Here is a 22048-nt window from a genome sequence, read left to right on the forward strand (position 1 = left end):
AAATTCCTTTACAGGCTAAAGAATCAAAATGTGAGGAAACCAACAAAATCAGAATAGAGAAGCTTCTCTAAAGCTGTTGTGACTAAATTTACAATAATGTGCAGGCTTCTTTCTTATTAGTAGTCTGAGGAGATTGTTTTGAGTCTGTTCCTCAGTTATTGCAGCTCACAGGATATACTTGAATGTCAAAGTCATAGCAAATCTGGGTGCTTCCTTTATAAGAAAGAAATAAGGAGAAACAAAGAGGTTATGTATTTAATAATATGAGGATTTGCTGGAATCAGCTTTCAGTATGTGTTAGAATTCATTCTAAATACAAATAGCCCTTTATACAAAATTGTAACCAAGATTATTTTACCATTGGCAAGTTGTATACGTTAATTTATTCTCATTTAGTGTAAACGAGAGATGTTCTGGGAAGTGCTTGAATGTTAGTCAGCAAGTAGTGTGCTGCAGTGTAATGTTCATCTTCACAAAATAAGATCTCAAATGAATCTTCAGCAATAGAAAAAAATCTTTGTCAGCTATCTAGTTAACAAGAAATAAACAGAAAGCAAATTTACTTGCAAAGCAAACAGAAATAGCATGCTCATATTTACATCATGTTGTCTGAGCTAACAATTCATGCTTCTTGGCTATACTGATTCTTGTTTGGGAACTGGTTACCATGTAGCAGTAGTAGAAAATTAAATTATGTTAATACTTGCTTTTCAAGTGCTGTTTTTAAGAGTCTTATTTTTTTAATAACTTCTACTTATTGTAACTAATCAGGTGTTGAATGTTGGTTCATGTCCAAGATAAGTTTGTTTCTGGCATCTCAGAAAAGGGGAAACTATTAAAGACTAGTTTCTAAGAAAGGGTTCCTTATCTTCAAATTTTCAAGAATCTTTCCTTTTTGGATCCATTAAATATGTGAAGAGAGAACTATTCAAAGGAAACTAATTTGTTTGCTGATACTGGTCTTCATAGAACAGACATGCTTTTGGTTTCATTTGTTGACTGTGGACTGTATATGTTTTTGTTATTAGAAGGGCAGATGCTACACTCAAACATTTTTCAGCCTCAAGAATGGCAGTCTTGAAGTTATTTCAGCCAAATACGGGAATATGTCCACTGGGTTCCACAGACTAGAATTGTCACTTTCACCAAAGCTTGTTCTTTGCCTTCCAAAAATGGGTGAAATTTCCATTGCTCAACAATCTTGCTGATTTTTTGTTGCCTGAAAGTGATATTTTTTCTATTAACTTTTCCGCACATATTTCTGTTTAACTAAAATACCAATATTTTAGGTGGAAATTCTTCAGATCCCCGTTCCCCAAGTTGGATATGGGTATACATTCATGCAGTATATGATTGACATTCATGCAGTATATGATTGACAGATAGTGTATGAGTCCATTAAAACAAAATTTTTTTTGGCTGAAATAGTATGGTTTTTGCTGAGCTGCTGAGTGACATGGAATATTGGGAAGGAAAATCTTTATCTTTTCATCTTGTCCTTCAGAATTTTCTGTGATTGCACAAGTCTTTGTATTAACTAGTCCCATCTGTTCTGAAGAAAGGTTTCATTTGAGCTTGATTTAATAATAAAATGTGAAATTTCATTTAGAAACCTAACCTCTGAATAATTTACCATGAATTTTATTAGGAATCTGGTAGAAAATATGCATTTAAGTTGCCCTGTGGATCTGGACAAGGGGATCAAGTGCACTCAGTAAGTTTGCAGATGACACCAAGTTGGGCAAGAGTCTTGATTTGCTGGAGGGAAGGAAGGCTCTACAGAGGGATCTGAACAGGCTGTGGCCAATGGTATGAGGTTCAACAAGGCTAAGAGCTGGGTCCTGCACTTGGGCCACAGCAACCCCATGCCACGCTACAGTCTTGGGGAAGGACTTGATGTGGACCTGTTGGAGCAAGTCCAGAGGAGTGTCACAAAGATTATCAGAGGGCTGGAGCACCTCTCCTATGCAGACAGGCTGAGAGTTGGGCTTGTTCAGCCTAGAGACAAGAAAGCTCTGGGGAGACATTATAGTAGCCTTCCAATACCTCAAGTGGGCATACAAGAAATCTGGAGAGGGACTGTCCTGGGTTCAGCTATAGCAGTCATTTTTCTCCTTTTTAGTAGCTGGTGCAGTGCTGTGTTTTTGACTTTCAGCCTGGGAACAACGCTGATAACACTGATGTTTTTAGTTGTTGCTAAGTAATGTTTACTCCGACCAAGGACTTTCTCAGTCTCATGCTCTGCCAGGGAGGAGGGGAAGCCGGGAGGAAGCAGAGACAGGACACCTGACCCAAACTAGCCAAAGGGGTATTCCATACCATGGCATGTCATGCCCAGTATATATAAACCAGGGGGAGTTACCTGGAAGGCCGAGATCACTGCTCAGGTTGGGCTGGGTATCGGTCAGCGGGTGGTGAGCAATTGTTTCCTCTCCCCTTGTTATTTCCCTTATCATTATTATTATTAGTGGTAGTAGTAGTAGTTTTGTATTATACCTTAGTTACGGGACTGCTCTTATCTCAACCCATGGGAGTTACATTCTTCCGATTCTCTTCCCCATCCCTCCGGGAGCAGGGGAAGGAGGAAGGGGGGGAGTGAGAGAGCAACTGCGTGGTTCCTAGTTACCAGCTGGGCTTAAACCACGACAGACTTTTTACAAGGGCATGTGGTGATAGTACAAAGGGGAATGGCTTTAAGCTGAAAGAGGGTAGATGTAGATTAGATACTGGGAAAAAATTCTTCACTATGAGGGTGGTATGACACTGGAACAGGTTGCCCAGAGAAGTTGTGGCTGGCCTATCTCTGGAAGTGTTCAAGTCCAGGTTGGACGGGGCTTTGAGCAACCTGGTGTAGTGGAAGGTGTCCCTGCCTATGGCATGGGGGTTGGAACTAGATGATCTTTAACGTCTTTTTCAACCCAAATCATTCTATGATTCTATGAAGAGTGGCTGGAAAGCTGCCTGGCAGAAAGGGACCTGGGAGTATTGGTTAACAGCTGGCTGAATATGAGCCAACAGTGTACCCAGGTAGCTAAGAAGGCCAATAGCATCCTGGCTTGTATTAAAAATAGTGTGGCCAGCAGGACTAGGGAAGCGATTTGTACTTGGCATGGGTGAGACTGCACCTCAAATACCGTGTTCAGTTTTGAGCCACTCACTACAAGAAAGACATTGAGGTGCTGGAACATGTCCAAAAAAGAGCAATGAAGCTGGTGGAGGGTCTAAAGAACAAGTCTTATGAGGAGTGACTGAGGGAACTGGGGTTGTTTAGCCTGGAGGAAAGGCGGTTGAGGGGAGACCTTGCTCTCTACAACTGCCTGAAAGGATTTGTAGCGAGGTAGATGTCAGTCTCTTTTCCCAAGTAGCAAGTGATAGGACAAGAGGAAATGGCCTCAAGTTGCACCAGGGGAGGTTTTGATTGGATATTAGGAAAAATGTCTTTGCTAAAAGGGTTGTCAGTCATTAGAAGAGGCTGCCCAGGGAAATGGTTGAGTCATCATCCCTAGAGGTATTTAAAAGACATGTGGCACTTTAGGTACATGGTGTAAAGTACGTTTTTCCAATTTACTACATAATTTATTGGAAACTGGTTTTAGCATTCTGCAGGTTTCATAAAACAGTCAATTTCATAATTTTTACCAAAAATTATAGTCTTTAAGTAGATCAAATGTCTTGTTCACTTTTTTCCTATGTATAACTAAAGGAATAGTTCAGTCCCACTGTGAGTATTTTCTCCTTTCTCCAAGTTGCTTTTCCAGATAGGTCTTCACATTTTTAAAGCAGCGTTATTACTCAGGACTGCTTTCCAACTTCTGCATTGCTGGAAAAATTCAGGTCATCTTGATGCCCTCAATTTACATAACTGATTGTTTCTTTGGACTGTCTGGTTCAAACCCCTTTTTTCCTTGTACAAATGACTCTTGTGTAATACAGATGTTTTAAAAACTGTTAACTCTCTTACCTAAATCAATTATTTCTAACTATTTTTAGAACTTGTGTTGCATAGCAATATGAACAGACATGGTATTTACTCTTTTTTTTGTATGACAAAGTGCGTTCACAAATCTGAGGACTAAAATATGCACCACCACCCTGCAAAAAAGCCCAACCCCAAAACAAACATGCAACACGCCCCCAACTACATAAGTTAGTAAGATAAGCAGTTTTCTAAGAATTTTATTTTGTGTTGAACTATTGAAATTTTTTTAAGCATTTTCCCTATTTATTAGCAGGCTTTAAAATTGAGTACGTTATTTTTACAAAGTTCTTTCTTATTTTTAGCATGGATACTAGACTAACTGTAGAAAAGTAATTTTTGAAGGTATTTCAGTATTCTGCACTGTATAATTAAATGCAGTTATTTATTATCAAAATGTATTGATACTTTGCCAAGGTTATGCAGGCCTATCATATAAGCTGTGTGCTGCATGATAGAAGTATTAATGTAGTATGTAATTTGTCCAGGATGCTGGTAATTACATTTTTGTGTTTAATTTCATCTAATTCTAGCAAATCTGCTTACTTTTTTGTAAAACTATATCTCTTTGCAGTCTTCAAATATTTATTCATTAGTTAAGGGGAGAGGGTGTGTGTATATGAGTGAGTTTGTAATATTGTATTTTGTTGAACATAGCCTGCTTTAAAAACTCAACATTATCCAAACTTCCTTTTAAAATATTAAAAAAAAAATCACAAGCCAAAAAAAACCCCACACAAATGGTTTATAGCAAAAGATTTTCTTCCATCAAGCTTCCTTTTCTTTATTAATAGGATTATTGCCATGTGTGGAGACTATTACATTGGTGGACGTCGCTTTGCTTCACTCTCAGACTTAATTGGTTATTACAGTCATGTGTCTTGTTTGCTGAAGGGGGAAAAACTATTCTTTCCAGTAGCACCTCCGGAGGCAAGTAGTAAAATTTTTAAATGTAATTTACTTAAATATTAACATCATTAATCTTGCATTCGATTTTCATAATTTTCTATGAAAAAAGCATTGTAGACATCTTCCACTAATTCTAGAGATGTCTCAATGTATGGTGAAATATAAGGAATATATAAGCATGTTGTTGCTGATAGAAAGTAATGTTAAAAAAATGTTGGGTTTGGTTTTTTTTAATGAAAATCTGTAATGAGAAAGTTAGATACCAGGTACTGCAGTTGTCTCCAAATATAGTAATGCCATTGTATGTAAACTGAGATAAACCAGAAAATGTGTGGTTCTTGGCTAGTAAAGATCACCATTGTAATGTAGTTAGCCCTAGGGTTTTATACTGACTTAATAAAATATTTAAAAATAATATTACTATTTTGTAGCAAAGATTTCAAAATACGCATCCTGGAAATAACCAAAGCTACTGAAAGCTGGGCTTCTTTCAATTGACCATCCTTGAGACAGTATCAGTAATTAAAGCAAACTAACAAAAAATCCCAACAAAAACCCAACAAAAAAAACCCCAAACCCAAACAAACTACCACCACCACCCACCCCCCAATAAAAACATTTCTGAATGCTAAACTTTCGTAAATTTCCACTTAGCGGAAGAAAGTTCTAAAGTACTCTTTCATGGGAATGACATTATTGGCAATTTGATTTTTGGAGATAATGTAACAGATAATGTTAGAAGGCTAGAAACAAAATGAGAGCTTTTGTAGATAACTTCAGGAATTAAGCATTTCCAGCTCTTACTTTTTTTGACCCTTTGAAAACTTAAAAATAGCAAAGGGATACAATGACTATATATGCCTCAGAATAGCATAATGTTGGGGGGAGGAAGTCTACACTAGAATGAAAGGTAAAATTAATATCTATGCACTCTTCTCTAAAATTGTAGCCTGGGGAGGATGTCTACACTAGAATGAAAGGTAAAATTAATATCTATGCACTCTTCTCTAAAATTGTAGCCTGTGGAGGATAGAAGAAGAGTTCGAGCAATTCTACCTTACACCAAAGTGCCAGAAACTGATGAAATAAGGTATGTTTTAATAATGGATAGAAGCAGTTGTGAAATTCTTGGAGTATTTATGAATACTAATGATTTCAGTATATGTTCACTATGCAAATACTTTTCAGTTGCCTCTTCATCTTTTTTTTTTTTTTTTACTTTTTTGTCTCATGTCTTGTCATCTCTCCTTGTGATCCCCCCCCCCCGATATAGCAATAACACTTTTATTTTGGGTATACTGTTTGTATTAATTGTAAGAAGAGTTATGTTTAATTGCTAGAACTATGAAACTTAGTCTAGAAGTAGAACATTACTAATTTCAAAGGCTTTCCCACTTTGAGAAAAATGTAAGTTTGTGCATGAAAGAATTCTATATGAAAATCTCGTGAGGGTTTGAAATAAATTGGCTCTGGATTTGCCTGCAGAAGTAGCTAGTAACAGATAAATAGTTCAAGCCAAACCTATCTTGACCACTAGAAAGAGAATGTGAGAATTTACTCTGATAAAATTAAGAATAGTATTTTTAGCGTCTTCCTTGAAATAAGGAAAAAAAAACAACCTTGCCTTTAATGTTCTAGCACTCATTTTGTTGCTTGCGCTTAAAACCTCTGTCCCTGAAATGGAGCAAGTATGATTCCCTTTCCTTTTGTCTTTCCCCTTTTGGAAAGACTCTGTATTGAACAAATGATACTTTTAAGTGTGTATTCTTAATATTTAAAAAAGTTATTGAATTGCCTCTCTGGATGCTCTATCACTCCCCCTCCTCAGCTGGACAGAGGGGAGAAACTATGATGAAAGGCTCATGGGTCGAGATAAGGACAGGGAGATCATTCACCAGAGTCATGGGCAAAACAGACTTGGCTTGGGGAAATTAATTTAATTTATTGCCACTTAACACTAGAGTAGGATAATGAGGAATAAGAACAAATCTAAAAACACCTTCTCCCCATCCTTCCATTCTTCTCTCAAATTCTCTAGGCACTGCCCCCCGCCTTCTCCCAGCAGCGCAGGGGGATGGGGAATGGGGGTTGCAGTCAGTTCATCGCACATTGTCTCTGCTGCTTCTTCCTCTTGCTCCACTGTGGGGTCCCACGCACAGGAGACAGTCCTCCATGAACTTGCTCCAGCATGGATCCTTTCCACAGGGTATGGTCCTTCAGTACCAGACTGCTCCAGTTGGTCCCCCACAGGGTCACAAGTCCTGTCAGAAAACCTTTTTCAGTGCAAGCTCTCCATGTGGTCACAGCCTCCTTCAGGCATATCCACCTGCTCTGTCGTGGGGTCCTCCACAGGCTTCGGGTGGATATCTGCTTCACTGTTAACCTCCATGGGTTTCAAGGGGACAGCCTGCATCTCCATGGTCTTCACCACGGGCTGCAGGGGTACCTGTGTTCCAGCGCCTGGAGCACTTCCCCTCCTTCGCTGAACTTGGTGTCTGCAGAGCTATTTCTCTTGCATATTCTAACTCGTCTCTTTTTTGGTTGCTGTTGCCCCACAGGTTTTTTTTCCCCTTCTTAAATATGTTATCACAGATGTGCTACCACAGTCACTGATTGGCTCAGCCAACCCTGTCCCGTCGTCCCCCCTCCCGCTACCAAGACCTTGCTACATAAAATCAATACACTCATACTTTTTTTTATTTTCTGTGAATGGCTACTCATTTCCTTTCTAACACTGATCTATCAAGAAAATCTATGGGATGGTCTTTACTCCCCACTTCTCTTGCATTTTCATGATATATGTTATGTGGAAAGGTTGCAAAACCAACAGTCCTATATCTAATAGAAGAACATAAGATAGTGGCTTGGAATTAATATTGTTTTCTTGAGATGTCAGGTTTTTTCAACATTTAAAAAAAAAAAAGATTTGCAAGAGGTTTTTAGTGTTTTCTAATGAGACTGTCTTGGTTACAAAAGTTGATAGAATGATGAATTGGGAATTGGGTTCTCGATAGGACTATTAGCCTAAGATCGTGGAGCGAGTCCAGAGGAGGGCCACGAGGATGATAAGAGGGCTGGAGCACCTCCCATATGAAGACAGGCTGAGAGAGTTGGGGCTGTTCAGCCTGGAGAAGAGAAGGCTGCGTGGTGACCTCATAGCAGCCTTCCAGTATCTGAAGGGGGTCTACAAGGATGCTGGGGAGGGACTCTTCCTTAGGGACTGTAGTGGTAGGACAAGGGGTAATGGGTTCAAACTTAAACAGGGGAAGTTTAGACTAGATATAAGGAAGAAGTTCTTTACAGTGAGGGTGGTGAAGCACTGGAATGGGTTGCCCAGGGAGGTTGTGGATGCTCCATCCCTGGCGGTGTTCAAGGCCAGGTTGGACAGAGCCTTGAGCCACGTGGTTTAGGGCAAGGTGTCCCTGCCCATGGCAGGGGGGTTGGAACTAGATGATCTTAAGGTCCTTTCCAACCCTTACGATTCTATGATTCTATGATTCTATGATTCTATGATTATAGAGAAAGGAATATGACAGCTTTATATCCTCATTGGGGTGGAAATTTATCCCAAGGTTGCATGTCCAGTCTATTCTGACCTCTTTAAAAAACACTGTGAGGATATACATCTTTGAGAAGACCTTCTAAGCATACAAGTAGGTGGTAAGACAGGAGGGAACTCCCTAATTGTGTATTGCAAATAGGGCTTCTTTCTATTCTTATGCATACTAGGATCCATCAAGTCCAGTAAATGCCTAATTGCACCTACCAACTTAGGAGAAAAACCATTTAATTATTCTGTTATGGTAACAAGAATTGCAGGAAATTATACCTTTTCTTTATCTTTAAATATACTGCTAAAATGTAAAATTATGTGTGCCTGGATAGGATTCTGAGATCTGCATGATAAAATACTTACGTTCATAGCAAATTTGGGACAAAGTATTCTGGTTTAGGTGAAATTAATGTACTATAATCTCATACTATAATATTCTCTTTGGCTTTAGTCTGAGAATAATGCTGATAAAACACAGATGTTTTAGCTATTGCTCAGTAGCACTTAACCTGATCAAGGACCTTTAGAGTCTCATGCTCTGCCAGTGAGGAGGGGCACAAGAAGCCAGGAGGGAGCAGAGACAGGACACCTGCTGTGGAAAAAATGTCCAGGGAGTTCCATCAACTGAGACGGGATATATCCAGCTCCCCACTTGTACAGACCGACGTGTCAGCTATTAACAGTAAGCAACAGAGGCTATTAACAGTCAGCTATTAACAGTTGCTCGAGGGGGAAGATATAGAAGGTACACGCCATAGGGTACCTGTGGTTTTACCATTGGCATCATGTAGAAGACATGGCATATACTATCTCAGGAGAGGGCACTTCAAAGACCCGAAAGGGTACCGATGGGCTTTTGGTACAGCTGTCTTGGAGATGGAGGAAATTATGCAGCTGTCTACCTTGCCTGGTCTCTCAGAAGATCCTTCTGTTGTGGGGTTGTTGAAGGTCAAAGTACAACATGTACCAACCGTGACCAGAACAGTGCACCGGGGGAAATATTGCACCAACCGAGGCTCCCTGATTCCCATCCATAAGCTGATCCATAGACTGCAGAGCCAAGGAGTGATCAGCAGGACCTGCTCACCCTTTAATAGCCCCATATGGCCGTTGTGAAAGTCTAATGGATAGGGGAGATTATCATGGCCTGAATGAAGTCACACCACCATTGAGTGCTGCTGTACCGGACATGCTAGAACTTCAATATGAACTGGAGTCAAAGGCAGCCAAGTGGGATGCCACAAGTGATATTGCCAATGCGTTTTTCTCAATCCCTTTGGCAGCAGAATGCAGGCCAATGTTTGCTTTCACTTGGAGAGGTATCCAATGCACCTGGAATTGACTGCCCCAGGGGTGGAAACACAGCCCTACCATCTGCCATGGACTGATCCAGACTGCAGTGGAACAGGGGCAAGCTCCAGAGCACCTGCAATACATTGATGACATTATTGAGTGGGGCAATACAGCAGAGGAAGTTTTTGAGAAAGGGAATAAAATCCAAATCCTCCTGAAAGCCAGTTTTGCCATAAGACTGAGTAAGGTTAAGGGACCTGCACAGGAGGTCGTTTTTTGGGAATAACATGGAAGGATGGACATTGTCAGACCCCACAGATGTGATCAACAAGATAACAGCAATGTCTCCACCAACTAATAAGAAAGAAACACAAGCTTTCTAAGGTGTTGTGGGGTTCTGGAGAATGCACATCCCAAATTAAAGTCTGATTGTAAGCCCTCTCTATCACATGACCTGGAAGAAGAATGATTTCAAATGGGGCCCTGAGCAACAACAAGCCTTTGAAAAAATTAAACAGGAGATCGTTCATGCAGTGGCACTTAGACGAGTCCGAACCGGCAAGATGTGAAAAATATGCTCTGCAGTGCATCTGGGGAGAATGGTCCTACCTGGAGCCTCTGGCAGAAAGCTCCAGGGGAGACTCAAAGTCAACCCCTCGGATTGTGGAGTCAGGGATACAGAGGATCCATGGCCGGCTATAGTCCAACTGAAAAAGAGATACTGGCAGCCTATGAAGGGGTTCGAGCTGCTTCAGAAGTGATTGGCACTGAAGCACAGTTCCTCCTGGCACCCCGGTTGCCTGTGCTGGGCTGGATGTTCAAAGGCAGGGTCTCCTCTACACATCATGCAACTGATGCTACATGGAGTAAGTGGGCTGCACTAATTACACAACGAGCTCGAATACGAACTGCCAGTCGTCTAGAAATCCTATAAGTCATCATGTACTGGCCAGAAGGCAAATATTTTGGAATGTCACCAGAGGAGGAGGTGCATGATGAAGAGGACCCACTATATAATAAACTATCAGGAAGTGAGAAACAATATGTCTTGGTTGCTGTTGGGTCTTGCTGTATTTTGGGAAAGCATCCCCTACGACAAGTTGCAGAAACTGCTGAAGGAGAGGGTGAATCGAGTCAGTTTGCAGAGGTGAAAGCCATCCAGCTGGCCTTGGACATTGCTGAACGAGAAAAATGACCAGGACTTTATACTGACTCATGGATGGTGGCAAATGCCCTCTGGGGGTGGTTGCAGCAATGGAAGCAGAGCAACTGGCAACGCAGAAGTAAACCCATCTGGGCTGCTGCACTGTGGCAAGATATCGCTGCTCGGGTGCAGAACCTGGTGGTGAAGGTACACCACTTAGATTCTCATGTATCCAAGAGTCGGGCCACTGGGGAACATCAGAACAACCAGCAGATGTATCAGTTTCCTAAGAGTGAAGCTCAGATGGATTTAGATTGGGAACATAAGGGTGAATTATTTTTAGCCTGGTGGGCCCATGACACATCAGGCCGTCAAGGTAGAGATGCAATGTATAGATGGACTCATGATAGAGGAGTGGACTTAAGAGTGGACACTATTGCCCAGGTTATTCATGAATGTGAAACGTGCTGCAATTAAGCAAGCCAAGCGGTTAAAGTCTCTCAGGTATGGAGGATGATGGCTGAAGTACAAATATGGGGAGGCCTGGCAGATTGACTATATTACACTCCCACCAACCCACCAAGGCAAGCGCCATGTGCTTACCATGGTGGAAGCAACCACCGGCTGGCTGGAAACATACGCTGTGCCCCACGCCACTGCCCGGAACACTATCCTGGGCCTTGAGAAACAAGTCTTGTGGCGACACGGCACCCCAGAGAGAATTGAGTCAGACAATGGGACTCATTTCCGGAACAACCTTATAGACACTTGGGCCAAAGAGCATGGCATTGAGTGGGTATATCACATCTCCTATCATGCACCAGCCTCTGGGAAAATTGAACGGTACAGTGGGCTGTTAAAAACACTGAGAGCAATGGGTGATGGGACTTTCAAACACTGGGATGCCCATTTAGCAAAAGCCACTGGGTTAGTCAACACCCGATATGTCAATCGGGCCAGGACTACCCACTGAAAACTTTCACATACTGTAGAAGGGGGATAAAGTTCCCGTGGTGCACGTAAGGAATTTGCTGGGGAAGACAGTCTGGGCTATTCCTGCTTCAGGTAAAGGCAAACCCACTCATGGAATTGTTTTATTTAAGGACCTTGGTGCACTTGGTGGGAAATGTGAGAAGATGGAAAAGTCCAGTGTGTACTTCAAGAGGATTTAATTTTGGATGAAGACAGCCAATGAATTCAATGAAGTCTGTGCAGGGTGGAGAATAGATGCTCTCATGACCATCTGTTCTGGTTTAAGCCCAGCTGGTAACTTAGCACCAGGCAGCCCCTTGCTCACACCCCCCCCTTCCCCCCTCCCTGGGCAGGATGGGGAGGAGAATCAAAAGAGCATAAACCCCACAGATTGAGATAAGAATAGTTTAACAACAAACAGCAGTGACCAGTGGACAACAAACAGGCAAGTCCTCAGGAGGACCATGAGGATGATAAGGGGGCTCGAGCACCTCCTGTATGAAGACAGGCTGAGAAAGTTGGGGCTGTTCAGCCTGGAGAAGAGAAGACTGCATGGATACCTCATAGCAGCTTTCCAGTATCTGAAGGGTGCCTACAAGGATGCTGGAGAAGGACTCTTCACTAGGGACTGTAGTGGTAGGACAAGGGATAATGGGTTCAAACTTAAACAGGGGAAGTTTAGACTAGATATAAGGAAGTAGTTCTGTGAGGGTGGTGAGGCACTGGAACAGGTTGCCCAAAGAAGTGGTGAATGCTCCATCCCTGGCAGTGTTCAAGGCCAGGTTGGACAGAGACTTGGGTGACATCCTCTAGGGTTAGGCATCCCTGCCCATGGCAGGGGTGTTTGAACTAGATGATCTTAAGGTCCTTTCCAACCCTAAGTATTCTTTGGTTCTGTGATTCTATGCACAATACAGCTACTCACCACCTGCTGACTGATACCCAGCCCGACCCGAGCAGCGATCTGGGCCTTCCGGGTAGCTCCCCCCAGTTTATATACTGGGCATGGCATGCTGTGGTATGGAATACCCCTTTGGCTTGTTTGGGTCAGGTGTCCTGTCTCTGCTCCCTCCCGGCTTCTTGTGCCCCTCCTCCCCAGCAGAGCATGAGAGACTGAAAAGTTCTTGATCAGGATAAGTGTTGCTGAGCAACAACTAAACCATAGGTGTGTTATCAGCATTATTCTCGGACTAAAGCCAAAACACAGCACTGCACCAGCTACTAGGAAGAAAACTAACTCTATCCCAGCTGAAACCAGGACAAGATATTAGGAAGAAATTCTTTACTGTGGGGGATGGTGAGTCACTGGAACAATTTGCCCAGGGAAGTTGTGGCTGCCCCATCCCTGGAAGTGTTCAAGGCCAGGTTAGATGGGGCTTTGAGCAGCCCGAGGTAGTGGAAGGTGTCCCTGCCCATGCTGGGGGGTTGGAACTAGATGAGGTTTTAAGGTCCCTTCCAACCCAAATGGTTCTATCATTCTATTGTAAAATGTTGCTTACTTTATTATAGATATCAGATGCTAAGTAAGGGAGTTTCTCAACCTTGCGAGACGTGTTTTCTCAAGCGGGAGGTCACAGCTGTGCAGCTTGCTGCTTTACAGGAGACTTCAATGGGCCTGTGTGTGTGAGCTGCAGATATTTTGTGTGAAGCGATTGACTCATAGGCAAACCTTCTTTTGATGTATGTCCAGCTGTGGCAGTTTTTTCTGGTCCCATCTTAGGCTGCTACTTTTGTCTTATGATAAGGCATGGTCTAGACTACTTGATTCCTGAGAAGATATGGCCTAGCACAATTTTCAAGGTTTGCACAGCAGGGCTGATTTCAGTCAAGCCTACTTGTCGGTGATGCCTGAACCAAAGTACTTTTCACTTGGAGTGGATGCATCCATCATATACTCTCAAATGAGAGATGTTCCATAGAAAATTGCTATCTATTTATGAATTGAACTAGTAGTTCGTAGACGCGGGAGTCACGGACAACGCTTAGCCGACCAATATGATCAAGCGATTGCCAAAGTTTATTGCTGATACATCTGATTATATAGTTACATTGCTCTGTTAGCTAAGCGTCATACACCCGGATACAACGATTTCATTGGTCCTCCCAAAAAGTCTAACATGCTTATTTGCTAAATACCGCGGTTTACTTGCTAAATATTGCATATCTGTCGCCATCCTTAAAACCTTCTGCTTTTTGTAATTTCACGTCCTGTTCTTTCTTTCAGTGGAAAGTTTCAACACAACCGTTACTTCTTTACACATAGTTTTAGTTCCTTATACATATCATTAGTTCCTTATACATAGCTCTAGCTGCTCTTGCTAAGTCTTTGCGGTTTCTGCTCTCACTTCCTTATGCATAGCCTTAGCTACTCTTGCTAAATAACCCTATAGTTGCCAAAAGGAAGGCTTAAGCTCTGCTTCAGGCAATAGTTCTGCCCATTGATCTGTGGCCTCTGCTCACCTCCGTTACCGGCCTATCCACAGTAGTTGATGAGCTTCAGTACCTCATAGCTATTGCCTGTATCCCTGATGCATCATCTGACTTGATCGAGAAGTCCCCCTGTTCTCCAGTGAAAGGTTTTCATATGACCTTGACATTGTGGTTTAACCCCAGCCAGGAACTAAACACCAACAGATACTGGAGCAGTGATTTTCCTGGATGGATGCCTTTTGGTTGTTGTTTTTTCTTGCAGTTCCTGTAATCTAGCTTCTAGTCTCCAGGTAGGTTCACCATCCCACTTCCTCATTTCCTCCCCTCGGTCACGCAGATAGAACCACAGGGTGGCATGTCATGTGTGCCACTGGTAACCCTCTCCCTTGAACAGAGAAAGGCTGACTCTTAATAGTCAAGACATTGGTCAGTATGGGTAAGGAAGTCCTATCCTTATTTGGTGTCTGGGACAACTGTTGGGACAGTTTTTCCACAGCTGAGATGCAGGCCTGTAGGGAGGAAGCGAGATTCTCTTCAAGTTCTCAGAGTTAGCTGGCCAATCCATCCACAGTTGATGCTTCCATGTCCCTCCAGCTCATTATCACCAGGGTGTTGGCGTATGATATTGGTGCATTTCATACAAACTTTTGCCACATGGACTGCATGCACTGGATTTCATCTGGATTTTTGGATACCCGGTTGTCATCCAGGTTGCTATAGATCGTCTCTGCCATGGCTAATTCCCTCAGATACTGGATGCCTCTCTCAATGGTGGTCCATTTGTTTCAGGAATTTGCAAGACCTTCCTTGAAGGGATACCTGTCCTTCACACTTGACAGGAGTTGCCTCCAAAGGCTGAGGACTCCTGCCCCTTTTCCAATCCCTTTGTCAGTGGCTTTAATCCCTATCAAGTGATTCCAGTTGTCGGGCTTCCTTACCCTCTAATTCCTGACTGTTGGCCCTGGTATCCCAGCACTGGAACAACCAGCTGATAATTTGCTCGCCTGGTTGACAGCTTTGTGTATCTCACAGTTCACTTAAGGATAGGGATCAGGTGGTTTCTGTCTCCTTTATGACTTCAGTCCATTCCCCCTCCTGTTCTTGTGACTGCTCTGCTGAAGAACAGGCTGCCTCTTTTGATTCTTTCTTCTCTTAGGAGAAGCTTCATCCCTTACTAAACGAGTTGATTTCTGCTTCCATTGTTTCTTTTTAATTATGGAGGTGGCTGGGTTTCTGGTTTAGCCACAGTGTCTATTGGTATGTTTTCAGATCCAGAGACCTTCCTTTCTCCTTGATGGTGCTGAATAGTACTGAGCAGTGTTTGGTAGGTGCAGGCCAGGCCCCAGCACAGTGCAATAAGATGTGCCTCTCTGGAATAGCCAGAGCATCTTTTTTTTTGAAACATTCTATTGCTTCATCAGGATCTGGGAGTGAAGTCCCGGACCATCGGAGGTGACAACCTTTCTACATACCTGCCCATGTTCTCCCACATGCCTTGACACCCATAACCAGACTGCCTCGGGGGCCTGGGTGATATTCCTAAATAGTTGGTTAAGCTTGGAAAAAGCCAAAACAGTATTCTGAAGAAATGCCAATAGGAGCATTTTGGTTTACCAAGGATGTTCAAGACACCGAAGAGTTATTGTAACAAGGGAGAAAACATTATGGAAGAAGGTGGTGAAGGTGCCATTCTGTATTCCCTCAACAAAAAAACCTCTCAGAGGAAGTGTCTCCATGAGATGATTCCTGAAGTACAGTAATGGCATTAGTACAGAGCCCAAATACCAGATAAAGCTCAAAGACAGTGTTTTAATAATAAATCTCTCAGGCAAAGCACCGCTAAGCACTACAGAGCACAGAAAACTGCAAAAGCCAAACCCAGTCTTGTACAGCAAAAAAGAGAGCATTAGCACAGATCAGAGAAACTAATGATGAGAATAGATAAATCAGTATTGTGACCAGCAACTGTGGTGGTGCATCCCTCTCCCCCTCTCCTGGAACTCTCTGCTTCCCCAGGAATTCCTGTTAGACCCCAGCCTTTGCACTGGTGCAAGGAGCTGGATGACTGGGCGCTCCCTGGCTGTACCAAGAACTACGGTTGTCTGGCAAAGGTGGGGAGCATCACACAGAGATCTGGACCGTTGGGTACTATCCAATTGTACCAGGAGCTCTGTTGGGGTGATCAGTCATTCAATGACAACCTGGAACATAACTGTTGTGCAAGTGGTGGAACCGACACAGAATTGAGGCCAGGATGGAAATTCACTGATAACTAAAGCCAATCATCTTATGACCCTGTAAATAGTGGTCGCAAGAGTGAGACCCTCTGAGCTCTCCTGGACCTCAGCAGGCTGCAACCAGGTATCTCCCTCAGTGGGATGCCTCTCAGAGTCTGTAAACCCTCAAGTTTACGAAATAGGAGGACCGTTTACCTGTTACTGCTGCTCACTAATAATCAAGCCTGTTGAGGAATGCTGAGAAAACGGATGTGAATATTTTCACTGAACCTGAGGGAAATTTTTACCAGGATCCTTTTTTATATAAATATTTATATACATACATATGTACATATATATATCTGTCTGTGTGTTGGTTTAGGTATTTGATGACTTAGGAGACTCATGCTCGCAAGCCCTCATCCACATGGGGGGCTTCAACCACCCTGATATCTGTTGGAGGGATGGCACGGCTGAACCCAGGACAGTCAGGAAAGCTAAGGCCCAGACAGAATTGAGTCTGGCCAGGGATGTCAAGGGTAACAGGAAGGGCTTCTATAGATATGTCGCAAACAAAAGACAGATGAGGGATAATGTGGGCCCTCTCCGGAAGCTATCGGGAGAACTGGCTACCCTGGATTTGAACAAGGCTGAGGTTCTCAATGACTTCTTTGCCTCCGTCTTCACCAGCAAGTGAAGATGCAGATGCAGGGACTGTGAGAATGAAGACCTTAGGCCCACTGTAGGAGAGGATCAGGTTTGAGATCATCTTAGGAACCTGAATGTGCACAAGTCCATGGGACCTGATGAAATCCATAAACGGGTCCTGAAGGAGCTGGCGAAGGAAGTTGCTAAGCCACTGTCCATTCTATTTGAAAAATCATGGCAGTCAGGTGAGGTTCCCGACGACTGGAAAAAGGGAAATATGATCCCCATTTTCAAGAAGGGGAAAACGGAAGACCCAGGGAACTACAGACCAGTCAGTGTCACCTCTGTGCCTGGCAAGATCATGGAGCAGATTCTCCTGGGAAGCACGCTAAGGCACATGAAAACCAACGAGGTGGTTGGTGACAGCCAACATGGCTTCACTAAGGGGAAATCCTGCCTGACCAATTTGGTGGCCTTCTATGATGGGGCTACAGAACTGATGGATAGGGGCAGAGCAGTTGACATCATCTACCTGTATGCAAAGCATTCAACGCTGTCCTGCATGACATCCTTGTCTAAACTGGAGAGATATAAATTTGATGGATGGACCACCTGGTGAATAAAGAATTGGCTGGATGGCCACATGCAGAGTGTTGCGGTACACTGCTCAGTGTCCATGTGGAGACTGGTGAAGAGTGGTGTCCCTCAGGGCTTGGTGTTGGGACCAATCTTGTTCAATGTCTTTTCTGGCAACATGGACCATGGGATTGAGTGTGCCCTCAGCAAGTTTGCTGACAACTCTAAGCTATGTGGTTCAGTTGATACACTGGAGGGAAGGGTTGCCATCTAGAAGGACCTTGATATGCTTGAGAAGTGGGCCAATGAAGTTCAACGATGCGAAATGCAAGGTCCTACACCTGGGTCAGGGCAATCCCAGGCACAGCTACAGGTTGGACAGAGAAGTGATTCAGAGTAGTCCTGTGGAGAAGGACTTGGTGGTGCTGGTTGATGAGAAACTGAACATGAGCCAGCAGTGTACGCTCGCAGCCCAGTATACTGGGCTGCATCAAGAGAAGTGTGACCAGCAGGTCGAAGGAGGTGATCCTGCCCCTCTATTCTGCTCTCGTGAGACCCCACTTGGAGTAATGTGTGCAGTTCTGGTGTCCCCAACATAAGAAGGACATGGAGCTATTGGAGTAAGTCCAAAGGAGTGCCATGAGGATGACAAGGGGGCTGGAGCACCTACCATACAAAGACAGCCTACGAAAATTTGGGCTGTTCATCCTGGAGAAGAGAAGGGGGCCTACAAAGATGCCAGAGGGGGACTCTTCATCAGGGACTGTAGTGATAGGACAGGGGGCCATTGGTTAAAACTTAAATGGGAAGTTCAGGTTAGATATAAGGAAGAAGTTCTTTACTGTGAGGGTGGTGAGGCACTGGAACAGGTTGCCCAAGGAAGTGGTAAATGCTCCATCCCTGTCAGTGTTCAAGGCGAGATTGGATAGGGCCTTGGGTGACATGGTCTAGTGGGAGGTGTCCCTGCCCTTGTCCGGGGGTTGGAAATAGATCATCTTAAAGTTCTTTCCAACCCAAACCATTCTATGATTATATGATTGGAAGTGTGTGTATATTAGCTTTAATAATCAAGTGTTGTTAGAGATCTTGTGATTCACCTTAAAACTGCAAACTGGTGCTAAATGACACTTGTAGCCTTTTTGATGAATACCATTATTCTAGTCTGAGACTAAGTCTAGATCCAGCCACACCTGGGTTCCATCAGGAGTTTAGAAAGCAAGGGGATCTAGTCTGAACCTTGTGACTCAATGGGAGTGTCACCCTCATCCTTTGTGCCTTTGGTTTCTGTATCCATCATCTTTTGATCTATTTTACCATGATTTTCCTTTGTATGCTTCATCCATTTAATAAGTAATAGAGTAAACTTTGCCATCGAATTCTGTTAAGTTGTGCCTTTATACATCATTTTAAAACTGCTCTTGCTAATACCTTAGATGGTCATTCTTTGAGCAACAGTAAACCACTAATTTTTCACAACAGCAACTGTTAACAGATATAATAATTATAAATTCTTTCTAAGATGCTTTGGTCAAATCTCTTATCATCTCAAACCCTTCAAGCCCTGCGTTGAGTGCTAGAAAGGACTGTTGTGGTTTAACATCAGCCAGCAGCTAAGCACCACCCAGCTGCTTGCTCACTCTCCCCCTCCCCGCTAGAATGGGGGAAGAATTGGAAAGGTAAAAATGAGAAAGAAACTCATGGCTTGAGATAAAGAAAGTTTAATATTTAGAAAGATTTTTTTTTTTTTTTAATTGTAAGGGAAAAAACCCAAACACCAAGCAACAAAGAGAGAGGAAAATAAAACCCAAGAAAGACAAATGATTCAAATGAAAACGATTGCTCACCACCAACTAACTGATGCCCAGCCAGTCTCCGAACACTGTCACCACCTGGCAACTTCCATCCCCAGTTTTATTGCTGAGCACAGTTTTGTATGGTCTGAAATATCCCTTTGGTCAGTTGGGGTCAGCTGTCTCAGCTGTGTCCCCTCCCAACTTCTTGTGCATCTCTAAACTACTTGCTGGCAGGGCAGTGTGAAGACCAGAAAAGGCCTTGATGCTGTATCAGCACTGTTCAGCAATAAATAAAACACTATTTTTAGCCCATTTTGAAAACATAGCACCATAGGAGCTACTATGAAGAAATTTAACTCTATACCAGCCAAAACCAGTATACCTGAGTTTGGGATTACACTTAAGGATAACTTTTACTAACCTTCCAGTAATAAAACTACCTTGGATGTTTTAATGCTTTGTATTTATGCTCTTATTGTAGCTAACTGCATGTCTTTTTGATGAACTATTCTGTATCTTCTTTTTAGCACTTATCTGCATATGCAAAGACCTAAATAGTAGATATCCACAGGCTTTATTGTACAAATATAGGTTTTGATTAAAGTATTATTTTCTTAGACTATTAAGCGAATCTCTGATTGTTTTTACTTGTGTTTAGTATTCGATCCCTCTTGATTTCTCAGAAGAATGTTACTATCTTTTAATGTTGTTGTAGTGTTTTTTGTTTTATGTGTCCTTAGCACACTTTAAAGTATCTATTAGATTCTAAATGTAAATTGAAGAAGGATAAATGTTCATCTATCATATCTACTTAAACTGTGTGAAAAATGCACGTGGTGTGCTTGGGATACCAATAAATGTATCTTTCATCTTCAGATTTCCTCAAATGTTTTGCTGAAATTATGCTCAAGAATTCATTGTGTTCATTAAACTTTGTATTGTGATTGTACTTCTAACATAAATCTTACTGAAACTCTCTTCAGTTTCCTTAAAGGAGATATGTTTATTGTCCATAATGAATTGGAAGATGGCTGGATGTGGGTTACAAATCTACGGACAGATGAACAAGGTCTTATTGTAGAAGATCTGATAGAAGAAGTGGTAAGTAATTTTATATTCAATTCTGTTGCAGAACTGAGATTTTTGGTTTTTATTTATTTTATTTTCTGTGTGTATAAGTTGACATTGAAATAAACCCAAACTAGTGGCATTTAACTACCTGACTTTATGAACTTTTCTAAACCTTCCTGCAGCAATTAAATCTGTCACTTTTTAAATATTTTAATAAACCTCTAATTCAGTATCCAAACAAAGTACTTATTCACATTATCCAAGCAAGTTCATGTGCCAATGAATGATACTGTGAACTTATTAGGCAGTTCCCTAAACTCACTAGTCTTGATAAAGAACTTGCTAATCATTCAATTGTATTCTTGCTATGAATCATTCATAAATGCATAGACTGAAATTTTGCACCATGGTATGTCTGTTGGTTTGATTTTATTTTTTTTTAAGGCCCAAGTGTGGGTTAAAGTCTATTGATGACTTAATTATACCTAGAAGGGCTTATGCTAAGTCAGGAAGCTAACCAGGTGATCTAAAGGTAATTGAATTACTGCAGGAAAGAGATGATTTAATGGACAAAAACACCCACCCCACCCTCCCACATTCTTTTTGTAAAGAAGTTCACCATTGCTTTGGAGTCCTGATGATGTTTGTTTTGCAGCATAGATATATATATTATAGATTTCTATATTAGTGGTTGAAGTTCAGGAAAGTTGAGATTTAAGTTATCACATGTAAAGAAGGACTTAAAGAGTGACAGAAACAATCTTTTGAAATAATGTGTTATGGCTGAATTTCCACTTAGTGAATGAATTTGAAAAACTCTTTATGTGAAATGTGCAATAAGCCATCTAGTTCAAAAATATCTTGGACTTATTAATGCTGTTTATTTCTACAGAAGGTCTTAATCTATGAAGTTAACTTTTCTAAACTCAAGCATATTGTTGTCATATCCTTAATATGTTAATTCTCCTATTAGGTAAGAGAAGAAGATCCACATGAAGGCAAAATGTAAGGATTTTTGTTTTCTTATTAAAAGCAAATCATAAAATAACTATTTGTAAACTTTAGCTATGAGATTGGGAAGGTGAACCAAAGCTGTGTGTACTTGTTTTTTTATCTTAAGACTTTTCTTCTATACCAGCTGTTGAAGATGCATAGGTAATTGACATGAAGTCTTGTATTAGTTATTCCTAATGTTAATGGATTTTGCAGTGATAAAATCTTGGATGAGTCTCTCTGTGATCACTTTACTTAGAATATGTACAATGGAGGGTGTGGTGTTTCCTGATTTGTGGGTTTTTTTATACATATATGATTTGCCTTAGGGGTCTGGTCAACTCTAAATGCATTAGAGGAATTATAGTGTAATAGTAACACTTTCTCTATATTAGCCTTATGTGCTAACACTTAAAGCGAAAACCAGGAGACTGTAGAAGAATCTGCAGTGAATTCCAACTTGTTAAATATTAA

At 42.0% G+C, this 22048-nt stretch overlaps 1 protein-coding gene across 1 annotated transcript in view; it reads left to right on the plus strand.

The window, feature by feature from the left end:
- The window catches only part of LOC115619024 (ras GTPase-activating protein 1-like), a 134492-nt gene that overhangs the window by 49021 nt on the left and 63423 nt on the right, over positions 1-22048 (plus strand). The window contains exons 3-6 of the mRNA XM_030511040.1: positions 4771-4906; positions 5905-5975; positions 20494-20611; positions 21555-21586. Coding sequence (XP_030366900.1) covers positions 4771-4906; positions 5905-5975; positions 20494-20611; positions 21555-21586 — 357 coding nt within the window. The remainder of the gene's footprint in view (positions 1-4770; positions 4907-5904; positions 5976-20493; positions 20612-21554; positions 21587-22048) is intronic.

Source organism: Strigops habroptila, chromosome W (assembly GCF_004027225.2).
Source record: "Strigops habroptila isolate Jane chromosome W, bStrHab1.2.pri, whole genome shotgun sequence".
In the NCBI taxonomy this organism is placed as follows: domain Eukaryota; kingdom Metazoa; phylum Chordata; class Aves; order Psittaciformes; family Psittacidae; genus Strigops; species Strigops habroptila.